This window comes from Oncorhynchus nerka, linkage group LG12 (assembly GCF_034236695.1).
Source record: "Oncorhynchus nerka isolate Pitt River linkage group LG12, Oner_Uvic_2.0, whole genome shotgun sequence".
In the NCBI taxonomy this organism is placed as follows: Eukaryota; Metazoa; Chordata; class Actinopteri; order Salmoniformes; family Salmonidae; genus Oncorhynchus; species Oncorhynchus nerka.
The window spans coordinates 24,914,175-24,936,605 of record NC_088407.1 but is presented as its reverse complement, the minus strand read 5'-3'; the positions used below and the strand labels follow the sequence as shown (position 1 = coordinate 24,936,605).

General features: G+C 46.6%; 1 protein-coding gene and 1 pseudogene across 1 annotated transcript; both read left to right on the top strand.

The window, feature by feature from the left end:
- The first annotated feature begins 125 nt into the window (after positions 1-125).
- On the top strand, positions 126-14,131 carry LOC115139062 (telomerase Cajal body protein 1-like; annotated as a pseudogene).
- Positions 14,132-14,141: 10 nt separating this feature from the next.
- si:dkey-111f13.5 (uncharacterized) lies at positions 14,142-21,239 on the top strand. The gene is made up of 7 exons (XM_065025417.1): positions 14,142-14,230; positions 14,382-14,421; positions 14,768-14,904; positions 15,271-15,516; positions 16,859-16,986; positions 17,927-17,996; positions 20,816-21,239. Exons 3-7 carry the CDS (start codon positions 14,899-14,901, stop codon positions 20,969-20,971), a joined length of 606 nt encoding a protein of 201 aa, XP_064881489.1. The 5' UTR covers positions 14,142-14,230; positions 14,382-14,421; positions 14,768-14,898; the 3' UTR covers positions 20,972-21,239.
- The last annotated feature ends 1,192 nt before the right edge of the window (positions 21,240-22,431 follow it).

Sequence of the window (22,431 nt, the reverse complement as noted above, 5' to 3'; positions counted from 1 at the left end):
TCACTTGGTGTCCGGTGTGGCAGCTCCTCGGACCGCCTAGGGTAATGAACAACAAAAGAGAGAGCGATGATTTCAGTCTTTCAATACTTGTTCTCAACTTGCGCCGGGTGGTGTGCTGCCCGGGAATGGGTCCGCTTCCTTTCGGGGGACGAAAGGGAAGTGAGAGAGACTGGTGAGTCAAACATTGCCTAGTATCTTCTTTGGCGTCTGATCGGGGTGCTTATCATACTCACTCCGGTTCTTCTGAAGTCTAGGCGTACCCTCTGCCTGTCTGCCCGAGTGACTACACCTCTACTTATACTCATTTGGTGGGACCAATTCCAGGTGCCAATTGGTTGCAGCACCTGGACTGAGTAGTACTTGTGTTGAATCAACAGCCCCAGTTGGTGACTGTCCATGGTGCTGACTCACCTTGGCTCTCTAGCCCTCTGGAGCTGACCAAGGCCCTGCTTTCTTTGCAGCTCCCTGCTGGCACCCGGGTTGCCACAATATGCGCTGTAAGAGCTTTCCTACTCAAACCACTGCACTGTAAGAATTGTAAAGGATTTGGCCATGATTCAAATGTGTGCAGACAGAGTATGCTGAATAACTGTGTAGAAGGCTGACGGTGGGGATCATGATCCTGGAGTGCCCTGTAAGGGGGAAAGAGATTGAGCTGGTAAAAGTTAGAGCGGTCAAACAAAGGCTATTAATAGAATTGAGAAAACATGGAGTGATTTTGTGGCGTTCATTGCCACAGTTATAAACTGTATGGGCCAAGTCTCAAAGACTTGCATTATTGTGGCTGCGGCAGAAAAGGTTTTGGGACTGGTGCCGGTGCTGGTTCCCCTAGAGCCTGTTTAGGGATCAGATTGGTTTCATTTTTTTTACAGAAAAGTTGGTTATTGAATACATTTTTTTGTCGTTTTTTGGTAGTTTGTTCCGTTTTTGGGAATCCTGTTTCCATCCGGCACACTGAATGGTGGGATGCACATTCAATTGTGCAATCGCCAATATACCATAGAAGACGAACAACACCATGAACAACAACATGAACACCCTAGTTTGGAGGAACTCCTCCAAACTAGGGTGTTCATGTTGTTGTTCATGGTGTTGTTCGTACAGCTGTCAATCTTTCATGGCGGCCTCCTGTGTTTACAAATTCGCAGCATGACTTGATTTCGTGACTGCTGCTATATAACTCCAGTGTACGGCTACGATGTAAGCAGACTTCTAGTCATTCGAAGAACAGTGATTACTTTGTCCCCGTGCAAGCTAGCAGTGGCCACATCAGCCATTATGGAATGGCACATTGCTTGAACAACAAATGAGCTGATGGTCTGACACTGCCATTCCAAAATTGCTGCGGTGACTAGTGCTAGCTAGCATGAGGATGAAAAGGACAGTATTTCAATCTTGAAGTATCAGTGTGGTAAAGGTAGAAGTTGGAGTACAGTGGCATATCCCATCCCTGCATCTAGGTACGTTTTCTGACCAATATGTTGCGCCGACGCCATAGTGTCTTAACGTAACCATGATTGCCTTCCGATCCCAGTGCAGCACAGTGTAAACAAGCGTAATAGTTGGGTTGCTATCTTATGGAAAGTTACCTAACTAATTGCTGAACTAGCCATCATTTAAGCAGCCCGTCATTGAATAATGTAATTTTGTTGGTGGGCTGGTGTGCTTTATCATTGGTGCTATTGCTACCATGATGTGTTTTATTGTACGTGTATCATATATGTTTTGTCTTATTCTCATTCAAATTCTCCTCCAATCTTTCTAACCTCCAGTGTCCCGTGGGTGCTGTGATGAACCCACTCTGCCACAAAGTCCATGGTGGTCTTCCAATGCCTTGCAAAGAAGGGTACTTATTGGTCGATGGGTAGAAAAATATTTTTTTAAAGCAGACATCGAATATCCCTTTGAGCCTGGTGAAGTTATCAATTACACTTTGGATGGTGTATCAATACACCCAGTCACTAAAAAGATACAGGCATCCTTCCTAACTCAGTTGCTGGAGAGGAAGGAAACCGCTCAGGGATTTCACCATGAGGCCAATGGTGACTTTAAAACAGTTACAGAGTTGAATGGCTGTGATAGGAGAGAACTGAGGATGGATCAACAATCCAACATTGTAGTTACTCCACAATACTAACCTAAATGAAAAAGGAAGCCTGTACAGATTAAAATAATTCCAAAATATATATCCTGTTTGTAATAAGGCACTAAAGTAAAACTGCACAAAAAGTGGCAAAAGCCAACTCTATGTCCTGAATACAAAGTGTTATGTTTGGAGTAAATCAAACAACACATCAATTAGTACCACTCTTCGTATTTTCAAGCATGGTGGTGTCTGCATCATGTTATGGGTATATGGGTATGCTTGTCATCGGCAAGGGCTAGGGAGTTTTTTTTAGGATGGAAATAAATGGAATAGAGCTAAGCACAGGCAAAATCCTAGAGGAAAACCTGGTTATCTGCTTTCCAACAGACACTGGGAGACAAATTCACCTTTCAGCAGGACAATGACCTAAAACACAAGGCCAAATATACACTGGAGTTTCTTACCAAGATGACATTGAATGTTCAGGGGCCTGGTTACAGTTGACTTAAATTGGCTTGAATATCTATGACTGTCTTGACAGAGCTTGAATATTTTTTTAAAAGAATTATGTACAAATATTGTACAATCCAGGTGTGCGACATACCCAGAAAGACTCACAGCTGTAATCGCTGCCAAAGGTGATTTTGACATGTATAGACTCAGAGGTGTGAATACTTATGTAAATCTGATTTTTCAGTGTTTTGTTTCCTATAAATGAGCAAAAATGTATATTTGTTTGCTTTAGCCATGTTTTAATCCAGTCTGTAACACAACACAATGTGGAATAAATCAAGGGGTATGAATAGATTCTGAAGGCACTGTAATTCTCCCAGGGCCCCCAGACGACTCGTGCATCCTGACCAACGTGCTGCGTGTCTACAACCTCCCCCCAGAGATCTACAACTGGAACCTGCTCACGGAGATGTTGAGGGCGCCACTAACTCACTACATCACTGATCTTCACTCCTGGTTAGTGCTGAGAGATTAGTGCTTTTTGAGGTCGGTTTCCATTTCGCTTTCAATCGTTTAAAAAAACAAAACATTAAATGCATTATAAAATGATGATATTAAAATGAATTTAGAGCTTTTTAATGGAAACATATTAAACATTCAATTGCCAAAACTTTGAAAATATTCCATTGTCTCTGTCAGGTCCACATTGGGTAGACATCAATAGAGAAATGGTTAATTACTACGAAATAGTACAATGTTTCAGTTGTGCATGTTCGTTTTTATTTGAGAACTTTGTTATTTTTCATTCCTTAGTCATCATCTCATCTCTGCTCAGGTAGTAGCAGCCAGCCAGCCAAACCATCTAACGTTGTCTCTGTGCTTCCCATACTGTACTGTCTTTAGTCATTCTATTTAGCTAGACCAGCCTGCCTAAGTAGGCTGCAGAGCTGTCTGACAAAGTCATTTGAATAATTCTTCAAAGTAGATACCTTGCATACCTTGAACTGTTTCTATCCTTCCTGTTGTTGTGTTGTGTACATTCCTCGCTCATTGCAGTCTATTCGGTCTTTGTGTATCTAACCTAGCGTAGCAGGCGTAAAAGTATATCTGTATATCTGCAGAACAAATGGGTGTTATGGTCATTGTAGTTAATTACCATGTTTCTGGACTGAACGAGCAACATAAGCTGTCCTATCCTGTATAGGCCTAGATAGAGGACTTGACCCCCCCCCCCCTCTCTCTAATGTTCTCCCTGCCCTACAGAGTCCACTGTTGAAGATGGCAGAGGGGGATACCATCTATGACTACTGCTGGTATCCCAAGATGAGCCCTCTGGATCCAAACTCCTGCTTGTGAGTTCAGCAGCCATCCTCTGCCACTACCACCACTCATATCAGAGATATGCCCCTTAGCATTTGCTTATAAAGGGATGTTTTATTGTCACATACTGTACATCGGATAGGTACAGGGAAATGTGTCGTTTTACAGGATCAGCCATAGTAGTATAGCGCGCCTTGGAGAAAATGAGGGTTAAGTGCCTTGCTCAAGGGCACGTTGATAGATTTTTGCATCTTATCAGCTCATGGAATCAAACCAGTGACCTTTCAGGCCCAACACTCTAACTGCTAGGCTACCTGCCGCCCTATATCCTGTATCAAAGCGGTTTATAGTATGTGACCCAGTCTTTGACGGGTCCCAAAAAGTTGGACCCATTCCGAAATGGATCCGCAGACCTGTTCTGAATGGACCTGAGGCCAGTCAGACATGTTACGAAAAGGCCCATGCTGGTTAGGATACGAGAAACCAGTTCAGCTCCGAGAGAGAAAGAAACGCTGCCAGCTCCATCAATAAACGAGTGATATTGGCCAAATGATCCACAGTTAACTGCCTATAAAAATGACACAAAATAAAAACAATTTGTTACATTTCGATGTGTAGCATATTCAAAAGTGTATAGCCTGTTTTATTTATTGATTATTATTTTTTCCTGTCAGAGATTTGAGCACTAAATGCATTAGGGCGTTGCATGCATATGAGCCCACTGTATGATAATAATATGTATAAACATTATATAAAGGAAAAGAAGCTTAGCCCTAGAGAGATGGAGAGTAGGAGGAAGATATGCCAGCGTCATGTTCCCAACACCCAAATGCATTTCTTTATACTTGTCAGGCCACTACTGCTATACAGATACAGGCGTACAGGAGGCTACTATGTACATTTTCCATCAGGATATTTTCTTTTAGAAAGATTAGTATTATTTTATTGTTAGATTAAAGGAGTAACTGGTAGGCCTAAAACGTTGTTCTTCACCTCAAGTTCAACCATCGGAGTCCGTTGGCGTGCTGGTGCCCACTGACTTCATAGGCCTGCAGTAGCTAAACCTGAGATTAGCCATACCACACCAAACCTTCACAAGAGTTTCTTACTTTTGATATTCCCATTATAAAGTTAAGTCATTGTTTATAAGGGAAAATATGAACATGTTCTTATATTGAGGCATTAAATTAAGTTTTGCGTCTCGACGCCTTTGGTTTTTGCTTTTCATGGTTTAAGTGCTAGTAGCCGTATAGTAGGCCTACCGGTAATTCTATTATATTGCGGAAAACACAACATTATAGTTGGAACTTAATTTGGTCAAAGAAAATGTCTCAACAGAATGAAACAAAACACTTTTTTTCCTTTTTAAAGAACTGGTTTAAACCTTCCCAAAAGTTTAGAACAGGCTAGGATAATTCAGCAGTTAGGCCTACCAACAAAGGTGAGTTTCTACTGTAGGCCTACCCAACAAATGACGACAATAGGCTAATGATATTTATTTAACAGGCCAACTTTTAACCTTCAACTAAACACGTACCTCAAAATTTAAGACAATTCGAACTTAAATTAGCATATTGCCTATTTAAAGAACTGTTTTGATTTCTTAAAGAGACCTATAATGATAAATGCGTTTATTTTTGTATTCATTATAATTTGTTTTAAGTTGCATTAAACGATATGCACACAGTCCATTTGGCCACACCAACTTTTCTCTCATCTCCGTCCACTACAATATTAAAACTTGTCCTTGGGGACATTCCACTTGTCGGATTCTTTTCACTCTTTCTCCTCTAACTTTCCTTTTCACTTCAATGAAAAAGGCCTACATCTTCTCAGTCAACAGTAGACAAGGACAAGGCTCCTCTCTCACTCTGTCTCTCTCCTCAGCAGCAGGTGTACGTGAGATGAGCTGCCAGAACCAGAACCAGCTATACATTTTATTGAGTTGCAATTGGCTGACACAGATAACAAGCTTGCACAGTTCTCATCCTCACACACATTAAATTAACGAAGTACCGGTCCAATCGGTAAATAAATTGTAATTGCACATACCTGAGATCTGTGGCAATTATCAGACCCGACTCCGATCCTAGACCAAAGTCAGAATTTAGGACCCGGATACGCTACGGTCCCAGGTTGGATCTCGGAATTTCAAGTCTGTTGGACACGTGAAGACTTCTACCTTGCGGTAATTGAACCCACAACCTTGGTTTCTGACTTAACTGAGCCATGCTACATTGTATGCACTGTACTAAGTTCCATATTAGACTGTTGACAGTGAAAATGTTGTCAGTGCTAGTACGTGAGCACTGTAGTTTAGTTGTTTTGCACCTAGTTGCTAATCCGTAAAATCATCATTGTCTCTCTCTTTGAGGAGTCTTAGCCTTTTCCCCTTGAACCCCAGTGCTGTCTGTCTGTTTGTTTGTCCGAGACCTGTGGTGCTTTGGGTGATGACTCACCCAAAACGAACAGAAGAACTAACAGAAGAACAGAACGAACAGAAGAACTAACAACTCCAGACGCTTTTTAAAGGGCCCCATGATTTCCAGACTTTTGGTTTTCTCCTGGCTCTCTCTCTCTCTCTGTGTGTGTGTGTGTGTGTGTGTGTGTGTGTGTGTGTGTGTGTGTGTGTGTGTGTCTTTGCGTGTTTTTTTTCTAGCCGTACAAAAGCGCGGAAATTATTAAGACATTGTCTGTGATGTGGAAAGCTGAGATCAATGGGCGCCCAGCCGTTACTGTGGAGAATGCCGTTGTTACAGGCAACGCTGGTAGGGCCTACTAACGAGGCCCCCTTAACAACAGCAACCCCATCCTCCCATGGTTCCTCTCTGATCAGTGCCCAGCGTGGGCCGTGGTCAACCCCACGGAGCGAGGGAAACAACATCTCTAGATGAAAGGGAATGAGAAAATAAAAAAAGGGTCATTGTGTGTGTGTGTGTGTGTGTGTGTGTGTGTGTGTGTGTGTGTGTGTGTGTGTGTGTGTGTGTGTGTGTGTGAGAGAGGTGCTCACCATAGTTAATACAGGAGGATCAAACCATAAACCACATGTAAAATATCTCTCCATGGCAAGAAGAGAGGGGGAATAAGAAGAAAAGAAAGGGAGTTTAAGAGAGAGAGAGAGACAGGAGTCAAACAGGGTGGAGGATGAGAGCATAAACAACTCGAGGAGATGATTTATCTGAGGGATGAACCACTTGAGAGCTGGGCCCTGAGAGGAGCCAGGGATGAGGGGGCTAGTCGGAGCTGACACCCCATGTCAACTCTGTTACCCTTCATCTGTGTGCTTGTTCAGACGGCACAATATTGTCTTGGACCTGTTCACCTGGTGTTAAGGGTTACAGAGTGGAGTGAGGTGGAATGACGTGGCCTTAGCGTTTCCTAACATCAGTTTGGGGCGTCAAACAAACCATGGACTTGTACGCTGAGTGTACAAAACATTAAGAACACCTTCCTAATATTGAGTTGCACCCCTTTTTGCCCTCAGAACAGCCTGAATTCGTCGGGGCATGAACTCAACTTGTGTCAAGTTGGTGGACCATTCTTGAAACACATGGGAAAAGGTTGTGTGGGAAAAAACAGCAGCATTGCAGTTCTTGACACACTCAAACTGGTGTGCCTTGTACCTACTACCATACCCCATTCAAAGGTACTTTAATATTTTGTCTTGCCCATTCACCCTCTGAATGGCACACATACACAATCCATGTCTCAATTGTCTCAAGGATTAAAAGTCTGTGTTCCTAATGTTTTTTACACTCAGTGTATGTTCACTCTTTCTCTCCCTGTCTTTCCCTTTCTCTCTCTCTCCATCTCTGTCCATCTCTCCCCCTCTTCCCCTCTCTCTCCATCTCTCCCCCTCTCTCTCCATATCTCCCCTCTCTCTCCGTCTCTCCCCCTCTCTCTCCGTCTCGCCCCTCTCTCTCCATCTCTCCCTCTCTCCTCTCTCCATATCTCCCCTCTCTCTCCATCTTTCCCCCTCTCTCTCCATCTCTTCCCCTCTCTCTCCCCCTCTTCCCCTCTCTCTCCATATCTCCCCCTCTCTCTCCCCCTCTCTCTCCATCTCTCCCCCTCTCTCTCCGTCTCGCCCCCTCTCTCCATCTCTCCCTCTCTCCCGCCATATCTCCCCCTCTCTCTCTCCACCCCCTCTCTCTCCATCTCTTCCCCTCTCTCTCCCCTCTTCCCCTCTCTCTCCATATCTCCCCTCTCTCTCCGTCTCTCCCCCTCTCTCTCCGTCTCGCCCCCTCTCTCCATCTCTCCCTCTCTCCCCCTCTCTCTCCATATCTCCCACTCTCTCTCCATCTCTCCCCCTCTCTCTCCGTCTCGCCCCTCTCTCCATCTCTCCCTCTCTCCCGCCATATCTCCCCCTCTCTCTCCACCCCCTCTCTCTCCATCTCTTCCCCTCTCTCTCCCCCTCTTCCCCTCTCTCTCCATATCTCCCCTCTCTCTCCGTCTCTCCCCCTCTCTCTCCGTCTCGCCCCCTCTCTCCATCTCTCCATCTCTCCCCTCTCTCTCCGTCTCTCCCCCTCTCTCTCCGTCTCGCCCCCTCTCTCCATCTCTCCATCTCTCCCCCTCTCTCTCCATCTCTCCCCTTTCTCTCCATCTCGCCCCCTCTCTCTCCATCTCTCCCCCTCTCTCTCCGTCTCGCCCCTCTCTCTCCATCTTGCTCCATCTCGCCCCCTCTCTCCATCTTGCCCCCTGTCTCACCATCTCGCCCCTCTCTCTCCATCTCTCCCCTCTCTCTCCGTCTCGCCCCCTCTCTCCATCTCTCCCTCTCTCCCGCCATATCTCCCCTCTCTCTCCACCCCCTCTCTCTCCATCTCCCCCTCTCTCTCCATCTCGCCCCCTCTCTCTCCATCTCTCCCCCTTTCTCTCCATCTCGCCCCCTCTCTCTCCATCTCTCCCCCTCTCTCTCCATCTCGCCCCCTCTCTCTCCATCTCTCCCCCTCTCTCTCCATCTCGCCCCTCTCTCCCCCTCTCTCTCCATCTCTCCCCCTCTCTCTCCATCTCGCCCCTCTCTCTCCATCTCTCCCCTTTCTCTCCATCTCGCCATCTCTCCCCCTCTCTCTCCGTCTCGCCCCTCTCTCTCCATCTTGCTCCATCTCACCCCCTCTCTCCATCTCGCCCCCTCTCTCCCCCTCTCTCTCCATCTCTCCCCCTCTCTCTCCATCTCGCCCCCTCTCTCTCCATCTCTCCCCCTTTCTCTCCATCTCGCCCCTCTCTCTCCATCTCTCCCCCTCTCTCTCCATCTCGCCCCCTCTCTCTCCATCTCTCCCCCTCTCTCTCCATCTCGCCCCTCTCTCCCCCTCTCTCTCCATCTCTCCCCCTCTCTCTCCATCTCGCCCCCTCTCTCTCCATCTCTCCCCTTTCTCTCCATCTCGCCATCTCTCCCCCTCTCTCTCCGTCTCGCCCCCTCTCTCTCCATCTTGCTCCATCTCACACCCTCTCTCTGTCAACAGCCATGTGCTGTACTCTCCTGTAGAGAGTGTAGAATAGTTGCCGGTGTTCCTCCTTTGTATTGTTTTCTGGGCCGGCGTCCAGGCTAGCTGTGGTGTACCATTATAATGGGGTGATTCCCAACAGCCAGAACAAAGACACAGTGCCATAACAGCACTGAGCCGCCCAGGTTCATTTCCTCTTGGCTTTGGCTAATTGAGCTTCAGTCCAGACAGTGATGTTTCGGCGTTTGGTTTGTTAGGTTCGCTGTTTGGCAGTGGCCCCCCGCAATTATGTAAGTTGAAAAGCCAAAGCCATGCGGCATGTCTGTTGATGGATCGTTTTTGTCCATTATAAACCCCAATGTGACAACAAACTGCTATTGTTTTTGAATAGATAGAGGGGAGGAATGATATTAAAAGTGAAATGGCCTCAGTGGGGTGTTTCACTGATGAGGCCAGATGAGTCTGGCACAAAGCAGTGTCAGTCTGTGTCTGTCAGTTATTTTTCAACGGAGATGAAATGAGTGTGTGTACAGTACTGCTCTTCCTGTTGTCACCACCACTCTCCATCCTTTTCTCTCCTTTCTAAATCCTTCCTTTCCATTCCTTTCCTTTCCTTTCTCCTTCCATCGTTCTCTTCCTTCTCTAACCTCCCTCGCATCATATTCCATCCTTCTCCCCTCCGTCTCTCACCACCGCTGTCTCTCTCTCCACCAGCCGGCAGCAGTCGTGATAACCCGGTCCATATCTGGGACGCGTTCAACGGGGACCTGCGAGCCAACTTCAGACCCTACAACCATCTGGATGAGCTGACCTCTGCTTCTCCCCAGACGGATCACAGCTCTACTGCGGCTTCGACGAGACTGTCAGGGTGTTTTACACAGACAGGCCTGGACGGGACTGTGAGGAGAGGCCAACTATAGGTGTGGAGTAGAGTCCAGTAGCAACAGAAACAATACTGGGTACATCTTTATTTGGGGAGATCCCTTACAGAGGGTTTATAGAAGTGCTATTAAATCTCAACTAACTGTCCCCTAACCCGATTCTATAGATGCTGAGTGTGTTCCCTCTCCTCACCAGTGAAGAAGCAGTGTCAGAGTGGCATCATCTCCTGCCTGGCGTTCAGCCCGTGCCAGTCTGTGTACGCCTGTGGCTCCTTCTCCTGCACCGCAGGCCTCGACTCCTGCCAGGACGGCTCTCGGCTGGTTCTGCTGCCACCCAGGCACCACAGGGGCATCACACACCTCGCCTTCTCACCCGACGGACACTACCTGTACACTGCCGGGCGCAAGGTAGGACAACACAAAGAGAGACACGGGCCTCAAAAAGCTGTCCGTCTTGTTTTAAAAACGGACCCACTGCTCACAGAGAGAGATTGGGGAAGAGGAACACAGTGTCACATTGGAGAACGTGGTGTTTCTCCACATGCAAACACATGCCCACATTCACGACCAGTGTTATTGTTGCTCTTGTATGTGTCCACGTGTTTCTGAATGATGATTGTGTGTAGGACCCAGAGATTCTGTGCTGGGATCTGAGAGACCCGGGCAAGGTTCTGTTCTGGAAAGTAGCCACCAACCAACGTATCTACTTTGACCTGGATCCGTAAGTAAACCGGTTCCTTCTAGATAGACTATGTGCTAGACTGGGGCTTCCCAAAAGCACAAGGTTTCTTCACTCCACTCTTTTCATTTGATGCTGATTGCTGCCCCTGTGTCTCTGTAGGTCTGCCCGGTACCTGTTGAGTGGCGACACAGGTGGGGTGGTGTCAGTGTGGGACCCCCCCCCCCCCCCAATGGGAATGAGGAGGTACTGCAGCCTCACCTCTAGTTCCAGGCTCATGGGGACTGCAAGTGTATTTTAGTCATATTTGCCACTTTCTGATATTTAACTACATTTATTTCTCTCTCATCCCCCTCTCCCTCCCATTTGCTCTCTCTCTCCCCCAGTGTCCACCCTTTCGTGCCGTTGCTGGTGTCAACCAGCAGGCAGCGCAGGTTCCTCGACCCGGGGGACAGTAGCGACGGAGACTCCTTCGACTCGGGTTCAGAGGGTGATATTGTGATATCACCAACCCCAGAGGTCAGACAGGACAACGCCCTGACTCTGTGTTGGGTCAGACCACTCAGCCCAGCCAGCGAGGGGGGGCAGGAGGAACCAGCACCAATGGTGGTGATTGATTGATGGTGGAGTAGCCCAACTCAAACCCCTCTCCTCAGGACTGAACCAAATGTAACTTCAAACTGCCACTGAGTAAAGTTTACTACAATATTGGGAGTACTTTTTATGTTGAGTATGCAAACCAGTGTGTTGAGTCCCTTGGATTCAGCGAACAACAGTTTCCCCGGTGTCGAAGCCAAGGTACAAACTATGGTGAATGCTAACATGTTATTAGGAATTTTTGGTAGCATGCTACTATGCTAACTGAGTTCTTCCTCATTTCAAACTACATGTAATTGTAAAACCACAGCCAGACCAGGCCCACTGTGTTGGAGGAGCACAGTGTACATTGTGTTGTCTACTTTCCACTCATGTTTCTCCATGGGAGTGTTCTGTTGTTTACCTTCTAGGCTGTATAGCCTGGTCCCAGATATCTCGGTGTTGTTTTATGGCCATTATTTAGCATTTCAATCAAACAGGTCTGGGATCAGGCTATTGTCTATAGTCCTGCCCAGAATAACCTAATACTGCTAGTTTAAGTGCAATTCAGAGCTTTGATTTGTGAATATTATTTTATTGTTCTAAGTGCCGAGGTGTCGCTATACGTGCGTCAGTAAATGTATATTTTTCTATAGCCATGATGAATATTTAGTTTCTGAAGGTATTAAAATCGGTAAGCAGTTGGCATAATTGCTGTAACCACAAACAAATGGATACTGCAAACGTCTTTTTATAGTGAAATGTCCGTGAGAGATGACACGTCAACATTGTTCCTTTTATTTTATTTTCCCAGCGATTCAACGTGACCTCTCAGTAGAGGATTTACTGCGTACGGCCGATGTTCCTGTACTGTCTTAGTCCTGGGATTTCTTGTGGCAGTGTGGATGAAATGATCAACAATATTTGTATATGTAGAATGCCTGCTATGCTGCTTTTGTGTTGTAGCACAACTTATGTTTGTATAGGTTAATTTGATATATATATATATTAAAGTTATCCATTGCATGTTGCTGTCTTGTTCGTCTGCAAGTTTAGGAAGAGGCCACTAGAGGGCTAACGAACACTTACGGGTGGATTTGCTGTCTGTCCAAGAATTGGATTGAATAAGGTTCTGTTCACTCAACCAGTCTCATTATGGTTCCTTTTCTTCTGCCAGTATTTTGTTGAATGAATGTGTCTTATTTTATATATAATATTTTGTATTTATTTTTCTTCATAGTTATTTAACATAAGCTATTTTGGCAAAGTGAGAAGACTATGTAGATTTTACATTTCTGAAAAATATCTTAGTCAAATGCCTTTCGAGCATACCCTCATTACAAATGCGCACTGTAAAACCGCGGGTATAAAACCCCGGGTATAAATAGAGCGAAGTGCCAGGTTGAAGAGCCGCACCTTTTTGTTGTTGTGCGCGTTGCTAAGCGACCGTTTTAGAATAAGGGACGAGCCGAGCGAGAGAAGTGGAGTGCGAGACAGAAAGAGAGTGTGAAACAGAAAAGGTGAGCGGGCGTTAGTGCAGAAAGAGAGGAGGGAATCAGTGGTGTGGTCTTCAGTGTCAACAGTGGGTATTCCAGTAGCAGTCAAACAGTGAGTAGGGAGGGTATGTTCATCTATCCAGCCAAAGGTAGGGAATAAGAAGGGGGTCATCTATCCAGTCTAAGGGGTCTGTGCTCTTGTTCGTGGGGTAGGAGCATGTCTGACATGGGGCCTCTACAGAGGATGCTGAACCGGACCAGCCTCTCCACACAGAGGCTCCTCCACACACACATCCTGGGTGAGACTCAAACGCAACGCTCAACTAACAACACAGTATAAAATGGGCTACTTCAGTTCCTGGATGACACGTATTGTTCCTCTCACTTTCTTGATTTCTTTCACTTTCTCTCACTTCAAGGCAGGACATTTTCTACCTTCATGCCATGACACTTTTGTTAGTGTAATTTGCTTGAGTGCAGTCAGTTTGTTATTTGCAAATACACAGAGGCTTTGGTTGCCTGCCTCCACAGTCTATAGTCAGAAACCCTTGTCGTCCAAGTGGGGAATATCAGGCAAGTAGCAACGTAAAGTGAACTGGCATTTTGACGTTGAGAAAGAAAGTTGAAAACAATTATTCAAATGGCCGCCCTCTGTTGGAGCAGCTAATCCTAGGTAGAACGTACTGAGAGAACACACACATCACACACCCATACACTTCAGTTTGACACAGGGTAATTCTACATGGAGAAAGACGTTTTCGCATATCTGGAGGCGGAATTGTAAATGTATGGTGTTTCTCTCTCATTGCTCTGCTCCTCTCTTTAAGGAACAGGTTTTCAGGGCAATGGAGGGAATAGATTTTCTGTCACTGAGGACTTGTGACATTGATGTCATATTTAAAAGTAATTTTCCACAGATTGAGAATATCCAAGTTTGATTCAATGGCAGGGGTGGGATATATGGTCCCGGAGGGGTTGTAATGTTAACAGGCTTGGTGTGTTAATGCTGGGCTGGAACAACACCCTGCACTAACAGTGGCCCTGCAGGACTGGAGTTGTCGGACCTTGTTCTATGGGAGTACTGAGACTGCTGTTGGTTATTGGTCCTAACAGGTCTGGGAGAGTATTTTCTCCCTCCGTCCACCTCTACAAGCACCAGCCAGGACCCGGGGCCATCCTCTTTCTCCCCCCACTCCGAGCAGCCAGAGGTGGGGGCCACACAGGGGGAGTCCCCCTGGATGGCAGTATTTCTGCAGAGGGCAGAGGAGGATAAAGAGAAGTCACTGAAACAACAGGAAGAGGTGAAACGCACACTAAGACAACATGGTTGAAAAATAAATATTTCAATCGTCAAAGTCATCTTTGCACAGCACATTTCATAGCTCCTCAATGCCATTTTTCATCTACCTAAATGTTCTCTCGTCTCTCTTTCTTCCATGTCCAATGCTTTAGATGTGATTGATGTACACATTTCCCCTTGCTTACACTGAAGGTGAGGGTAATTGGCACTTGTTAGCTCTACATTCTGCTATACACACACTGAGAATCCAGGAAAAGATGACACACACACAAGGTTTCTCTCTCATCAGCACTCCTCTGACCTCACCTCATTCAATCCAGATGTGTTGGATATCCCTGTGAAACACCCACCTTGATTAACATACCGTATAGATGTAAGGTATCACTATAACCTACACATTAAACTATACATCATACACTAACTCAGACCAGGATCCCACTGCACCAGATTTGAATTTCCAATATGTTCTCATACATAAAGAATAAGTAATTCAGCACGCTTCGCTTCATCTCCCCCTCCCTCCCTCCCTCTGCCTCAGTCTCTCCCCATCTCCCCCTCTCTCCCCAAATTCCCCCTCCCTCTCTCTCCGCTCCCTGCTCTCTCTATTCCCTCTGGCAATATATAGTTATGATAAACAGGGCCTTTTGAAGTGGCTGTGGAGTCTCCTGTATGCAGGTGAGGCCTGGCAGATAGGACCTATGGCTGAAAGTTTAGAGGCCCTAGCTGGAGTAATGGATTCTATAATTGCACTTTAGGGAAAGGTACAGCAGCCAACCCTAAGATCACACTCTTCCTCACCAGCCCTGAGGCGTACTACCACAAACCACTGAGCACAGTGCCAATTCTGACCACCTTCAGTCTCTCTTTATTTCACTCCCTCTCTCCATCCATCCCTCTTTCCATTCCTCCCTTCATCCCTTCTTCCTTTCATCTTTCTTTCCCTCCCTCACTCCATTCCTCCTTACCTTCCTTTTGACCACCATCACTTTATATTTCCCTCCCTTATTCTCTCTCTCCCCCTCTCCCTTATTCCCTCCCAAGTGTCTGCAGGTGTGCTTCAAAGAGGCCTTATTGGCAAGGGAGAGGCTGGAGGCCGAGCAGAGGCAGGGGGAGCGGGTAGAGCAGCAGGCCCAGTTTGCGGAGCGCTGTGTGGGGCTGCGGGAGGAGATCGAGAGGGAGATGAGGCTGGCGGTAGAGGAGACCTGCGGAAGGATGAGGGCTGAGATGCAGAGAGAGGTGGAAGAGGAGAGACAGAGAGAAGTAGAGGCCATGGAGGCAAAAGTACAGGTGGGAGATATCAAAAAGTGTGTGTGTGTGTGTGTGTGGACGTGTTTAACTATTCTTGTGGGGACCAGAAGTCAACACGAGTAGTAAACAAACAAACATTGGACCAACTGGGGAAATGTCGTGTTAGTCCCCACGAGGTCAAATGCTATTTCTAGGGGGTTAGAATTAGGGTTAGAATTACATTAAGGGTTAGGAGCTAGGATTAGTTTTAGGGTTAGGAGCTAGGGTTAAGGTTAGGGTAAGTGAACGGGTTATGGTTAGATTTATGGGTTAGGGAAAGTATGATTTTGAATGGGATTGAATTGTGTGTCCCCACAAGCTTAGCTGTCCTGTGTGTGTGTGTGTGTGTGTGTGTGTTAACATTTCCAAAACAGGTGAAGTAGATAATATACATAAGTGAAATAAGAAACAAGAAAAATGTACAGTAAACATTACACTCACAAAAGTTACAAAATAAGATATTTTATTATGTCTATATACAGTGTTGTAATGATGTGCAAATGGTTAAAGTACAAAAGGGAAAATAAATAAGCATAAATATGGGTTGTATTTACAATGGTGTTTGTTCTTCACTGGTTGCCCTTTTCTTGTGGCAACAGGTCACACATCTTGCTGCTGTGATGGCACCACTGTGGAATTTCACCCAGTAGATATGGGAGTTTATCAAAATTGTGTTTGTTTTCAAATTCTTTGTGGATCTGTATAATCTGAAGGAAATATGTGTCTCTAATATGGTCATACATTTGGCAGGAGGTTAGGAAGTGCAGCTCAGTTTCCACCTAATTGTGTGCACATAGGCAGACCTGGCTCTCAAGAGAAGACCGGCTATGGTGGCCTTTCTCAATAGCAAGGCTATGCTCACTGAGTCTGTACATAGTCAAAGCTTTCCTTAAGATTGGGTCAGTCACAGTGGTCAGGTATTCTGCCACTAGATACTCTCTGTTTAGGGCCAAATAGCATTCTAGCTTACTCAGTTTTATTTGTTAATTCTTTCCAATGTGTCAAGTAATTATTTTTTTTGTTTTCTCATGATTTGGTTGGTTCTAATTGTGTTGTTGTCCTGGGCCTCTGTGGGGTCTGTTTGTGAACAGAGCCCCAGGACCAGCTTGCTTAGGGGACTCTTCTCCAGGTTCATATCTCTGTAGGAGATGGCTTTGTTATGGAAGGTTTGGGAATCGCTTCCTTTTAGGTGGTTGTAGAATTTAACAGCTCTTTTCTGGATTTTGATAATTAGCGTGTATCGGCCTAATTCTGTTCTGCATGCATTGTTTGGTGTTTTACGTTGTACACGGAGGATATTTTTGGCAGAATTCTGCATGCAGTCTCTCTATCTTTTTTTCAGGAGAATGTGAAGAGGCTTGTTCGGGAAACAGAGGTGTGTGTGCGACAGCAGTGTGAAAGAGAGGCACAGAAGGACCTACAGATTCTCCAGGACAGACATACTGTGGAACTCGCTCTAATGCAAAGCCGGCAAGAATGTCTACACATGCACACACACAATGTGCATGGGACTCACTGACGCTGAGCCATTCCTCCTCCTCCTTCATCCCTATCTCTCCATCGCTCTGCTCTGCATTCCCTGTATGCATTCCTCTCCCTCCTGCATACCTGCCTACATGACTACTTCTCTGTCATTCTCCATAGTGTGTATGCCCTTGCATGCCCTCTCTTCACACATTGCGTATGTGTGCCAGTGGAGGCTGCGGAGGGGAGGACGGCTCATAATAATGGCTGGAACGGAACAAATGGAAACCTTGTGTTTGATGTTGTTGATACCTTTCCACTCATTCTGCTCCAGTCGTTGTCATGAGCCCGTTCTCCCCAATTTAGGTACCACCAACCTCCTGTGATGTCTATTATTGTGTGTTTCTCATGCCTTGGTAATATGAATGTGTGTGTGTATGCGTGCCGTTGTGTGTCATGCCTTGGTAATATGAATGTGTGTGTGTATGCGTGCCGTTGTGTGCCATGCCTTGGTAATATGAATGTGTGTGTGCATGCGTGCCGTTGTGTGTCATGCCTTGGTAATATGAATGTGTGTGTATATGCGTGCCGTTGTGTCATGCCTTGGTAATATGAATGTGTGTGTGTATGCGTGCCGTTGTGTCATGCCTTGGTAATATGAATGTGTGTGTGTATGCGTGCCGTTGTGTGTCATGCCTTGGTAATATGAATGTGTGTGTGTATGCGTGCCGTTGTGTGTCATGCCTTGGTAATATGAATGTGTGTGTGTATGCGTGCCGTTGTGTGTCATGCCTTGCGGTGTTTGTCTGCGTCATGTTTTGCAATGTGTGTATGTGCGTCCATGTTTTTGGCAATGTATCTCTCTCTCTCTGTGTGTGTGTACTCCCTCTCATGTGTTTTGGCCTTGTCTCCTTCCCTCCCTGTCTGTCTCTGTGTGTGGTGTTAGGTACAAGCAGCTGGAGCAGGGTCTGGCCAGAGTCACAGGGGAGAGGATGAGATATGAGACAGAGTTTAAGGTCAGCACACTTAATGAGGTCATCATGAATAAATGAACACCACTAAACTACCACCCACATCCACAATGGGCCACATGAGAAAGCTGCAGTCCTCTCTCTCTCACACACTTTCCCCTCTCTCCATCCATAACATGCACATGTGAACTCCAGCCGTCCTCCCCTCTCTCTCTGAGCCGAAGCAGAAGCTGTGAAGTTGTGTTCGGTGCCAGCTCATCCCCTGACTTTTGTTTTGTGTCAAACATTTTGTCTCTTTGCCCTTTGTTTGTGACCACGTCCACTATGTTCATTTTGGGTTGTATTTGTGAATCTCAAGCCATCCATTCTCTCATTAGATCTCCCTACTTTTTTCTCAGTTTGGCCTTCTCATATAAAATATAAAACCATAGATTTGAACACCTACCGTCTCCTTTTCACCATCTCTCTCTCTCTCGCCCGCTATCTTTCACTCTCAACGCTCTCTCCTACTCGCTCTCTCTATCCCTCCATCTCTCTCTCTCTCTCTCCCGCTATCTTTCACTCTCAACGCTCTCTCCTACTCGCTCTCTCTATCCCTCCATCTCTCTCTCCCGCTATCTTTCACTCTCAACGCTCTCTCCTACTCGCTCTCTCTATCCCTCCATCTCTCTCTCTCTCTCTCCCGCTATCTTTCACTCTCAACGCTCTCTCCTACTCGCTCTCTCTATCCCTCCATCTCTTTCTACCGCTCTCTCTCTCTCTATCCCTCCATCTCTCTCTCTCTCTCTCCCGCTATCTTTCACTCTCAACGCTCTCTCCTACTCGCTCTCTCTATCCCTCCATCTCTTTCTACCGCTCTCTCTCTCTCTATCCCTCCATCTCTCTCTCCCGCTATCTTTCACTCTCAACGCTCTCTCCTACTCGCTCTCTCTCTCTCTCTCTCTCTCTCTCTCTATCCCTCCATCTCTCTCTCCCGCTATCTTTCACTCTCAACGCTCTCTCCTACTCGCTCTCTCTCTCTCTTTATCCCTCCATCTCTCTCTCCCGCTATCTTTCACTCTCAACGCTCTCTCCTACTCGCTCTCTCTATCTCTCTCTCTCTCTCTCCCGCTATCTTTCACTCTCAACGCTCTCTCCTACTCGCTCTCTCTATCCCTCCATCTCTCTCTCTCTCTCTCCCGCTATCTTTCACTCTCAACACTCTCTCCTACTCGCTCTCTCTATCCCTCCATCTCTCTCTCTCTCTATCTCTCTCTCTCTCTCTCCCGCTATCTTTCACTGTCAACGCTCTCTCCTACTCGCTCTCTCTATCCCTCCATCTCTTTCTACCGCTCTCTCTCTCTCTCTATCCCTCCATCTCTCTCTCCCGCTATCTTTCACTCTCAACGCTCTCTCCTACTCGCTCTCTCTATCCCTCCATCTCTTTCTACCGCTCTCTCTCTCTCTATCCCTCCATCTCTCTCTCTCGCTATCTTTCACTCTCAACGCTCTCTCCTACTCGCTCTCTCTATCCCTCCATCTCTCTCTCCCGCTATCTTTCACTCCCAACGCTCTCTCCTACTCGCTCTCTCTATCCCTCCATCTCTCTCTCCCGCTATCTTTCACTCTCAACGCTCTCTCCTACTCGCTCTCTCTATCCCTCCATCTCTTTCTCTCTCTCTCCCGCTATCTTTCACTCTCAACGCTCTCTCCTACTCGCTCTCTCTATCCCTCCATCTCTCTCTCTCTCTCCCGCTATCTTTCACTCTCAACGCTCTCTCCTACTCGCTCTCTCTATCTCTCTCTCTCTCTCTCCCGCTATCTTTCACTCTCAACGCTCTCTCCTACTCGCTCTCTCTATCTCTCTCTCTCTCTCTCCCGCTATCTTTCACTCTCAACGCTCTCTCCTAGTCGCTCTCTCTATCTCTCTCTCTCTATCTATCCCTCCATCTCTCTCTCCCGCTATCTTTCACTCTCAACGCTCTCTCCTACTCGCTCTCTCTATCCCTCCATCTCTTTCTACCGCTCTCTCTCTCTATCCCTCCATCTCTCTCTCCCTCTCTATCCCTCCATCTCTCTCTCTATCCCTCCATCTCTCTCTCTCTCTCTATCCCTCCATCTCTCTCTCCCGCTATCTTTCACTCTCAACGCTCTCTCCTACTCGCTCTCTCTATCCCTCCATCTCTTTCTACCGCTCTCTCTCTCTCTCTCTCCCGCTATCTTTCACTCTCAACGCTCTCTCCTACTCGCTCTCTCTATCTCTCCATCTCTCTCTCCCGCTATCTTTCACTCTCAACGCTCTCTCCTACTCGCTCTCTCTATCTCTCCATCTCTCTCTCCCGCTATCTTTCACTCTCAACGCTCTCTCTATCTCTCCATCTCTCTCTCCCGCTATCTTTCACTCTCAACGCTCTCTCCTACTCGCTCTCTCTATCCCTCCATCTCTCTCTCCCGCTATCTTTCACTCTCAACGCTCTCTCTATCCCTCCATCTCTCTCTCCCGCTATCTTTCACTCTCAACGCTCTCTCCTACTCGCTCTCTCTATCCCTCCATCTCTCTCTCCCGCTATCTTTCACTCTCAACGCTCTCTCCTACTCGCTCTCTCTATCCCTCCATCTCTCTCTCTCTCTCTCCCGCTATCTTTCACTCTCAACGCTCTCTCCTACTCGCTCTCTCTATCCCTCCATCTCTCTCTCCCGCTATCTTTCACTCTCAACGCTCTCTCCTACTCGCTCTCTCTATCCCTCCATCTCTCTCTCTCTCTATCCCTCCATCTCTCTCTCCCGCTATCTCTCACTCTCAACGCTCTCTCCTACTCGCTCTCTCTATCCCTCCATCTCTTTCTACTGCTCTTTCCGTCTCCCGTTCTCTCTCTCTCTGTCAGAGGTTACAGTGTAGTTACAGACAGTTTGTGGATCTGACCGAGTCCTCCCTCCACTCTGACTACCTGCTGAAGCTGCGTCGCCTGGGCAGAGAACCTGGCTATACAGACGTGGCGGTCCAGACGGATGACGTCATCAACACACAACACATTACCTGATGATGCACAGACATCTACTTGCTACCTACAGCTACAACATTGCTGTTGCCTGTGTGCACAGATCTAGGATCCGATTATTCTTCCCCATCCTGATCTTTACTATTATGTGGAAGAATTCAACACTGACATTAGATCAATGTTTAGGAGCAACTTCATCCAACTCCTTACCAGTTGAACTCACAGTTGCCTCTCTGGTCTGTCATCAGGACTGTGTCCATATAGTGTATGAAGGTCACATGTATTCGGCAATAAACTGATAGCATTTTAATATGTTGTCTTATCTTATCATCTTAGTTTAATCTGCACGGAGAATGTATACAAGCTTCAGAACCAAGAAATCAGCATACATTTTGTTAGATCGTGTTCATATCGTCATCCAGGCTGTATCACAACCGGACGGGATTGGGAGTCCCATAGGGCGGCGCACAATTGGCTCAGCAGTGTCCAGGTTTGGCCCGGTTTAGGCCGTCATTGTAAATAAGCATTTGTTCTTAACTGACTTGCCTAGTTAAATTTAAAAAAGTACATGTAATTCCACAGTAATGTCATGCATAACATGACATGCAGTTACATATCTAACCACGGGGCGGCAGTGCAGGCAAGGTTTTGGTCCCTACTTGACAGTCAGATGGCATGTAGCCCCGTCTGTTCTCTTGGCGAGTAGGGCCCCACTGTAAACAATAGTGTGCGGCCACCGATGTGCCTGTCGCCCGCAGTGCTCTGCACATCGTCAAATCAAACGGCTCTTTCAGCTGTTTGTATTGGAAGTTATTGCTTAGGCTATAATTTTTCAACAATGTCAAAGCAAAGAGAGTGAAAAATATGGGTGGGAATCTGGGGAATGACCAGGGTCAGAGGCCTTGGGACACTTGTCCGAATTAGAATCACATTCACCTAACATAATACATTTCTGAACACATTTTCCGAATTTGGCTGTCAATGAACAGTTATTATACAATAATAATTAGAGAGAGACCTGTCATTTTCTCTCATAAAATCCCAAATAGGCTACCACTTTGTGAACCAGAAGAAATACACACTGGGGGCGCTCGAGACCTTTCACCAATCTTTAACAAATTGTCTCACCAAGGAGTCGCAGCATTTGTCGTGCATGATGGCCAGCGTGAGCGACTGTTTGCTGGAGTATGCGAACAGATGAAGCAGAGAAAGGGAAATCTTTCTTTGAAAGAGGCAGAAAAGACCGAAAGGAGAGACTGAGTCAGAGTTTGCCCTGCTTGTCTCGGCTCGGGGTCCAGAGCGGCTGCCACCCCCCACAAGGAGAGGGGAAGGAGGCTGATATATACATTGAGTGAAACCGACTCCCCCCCCAAAAAAAAACGAAAGGAGTTTTCCGCTCCTTTAGTGCGCCTGCCAGTCGGGAGATGGGTCTTTTTTTTTCATTCGAGCATACACCTCCCATTTGCCCTCCCCTTTTCCCAAACAAGCAGGCAGTCTGTCAA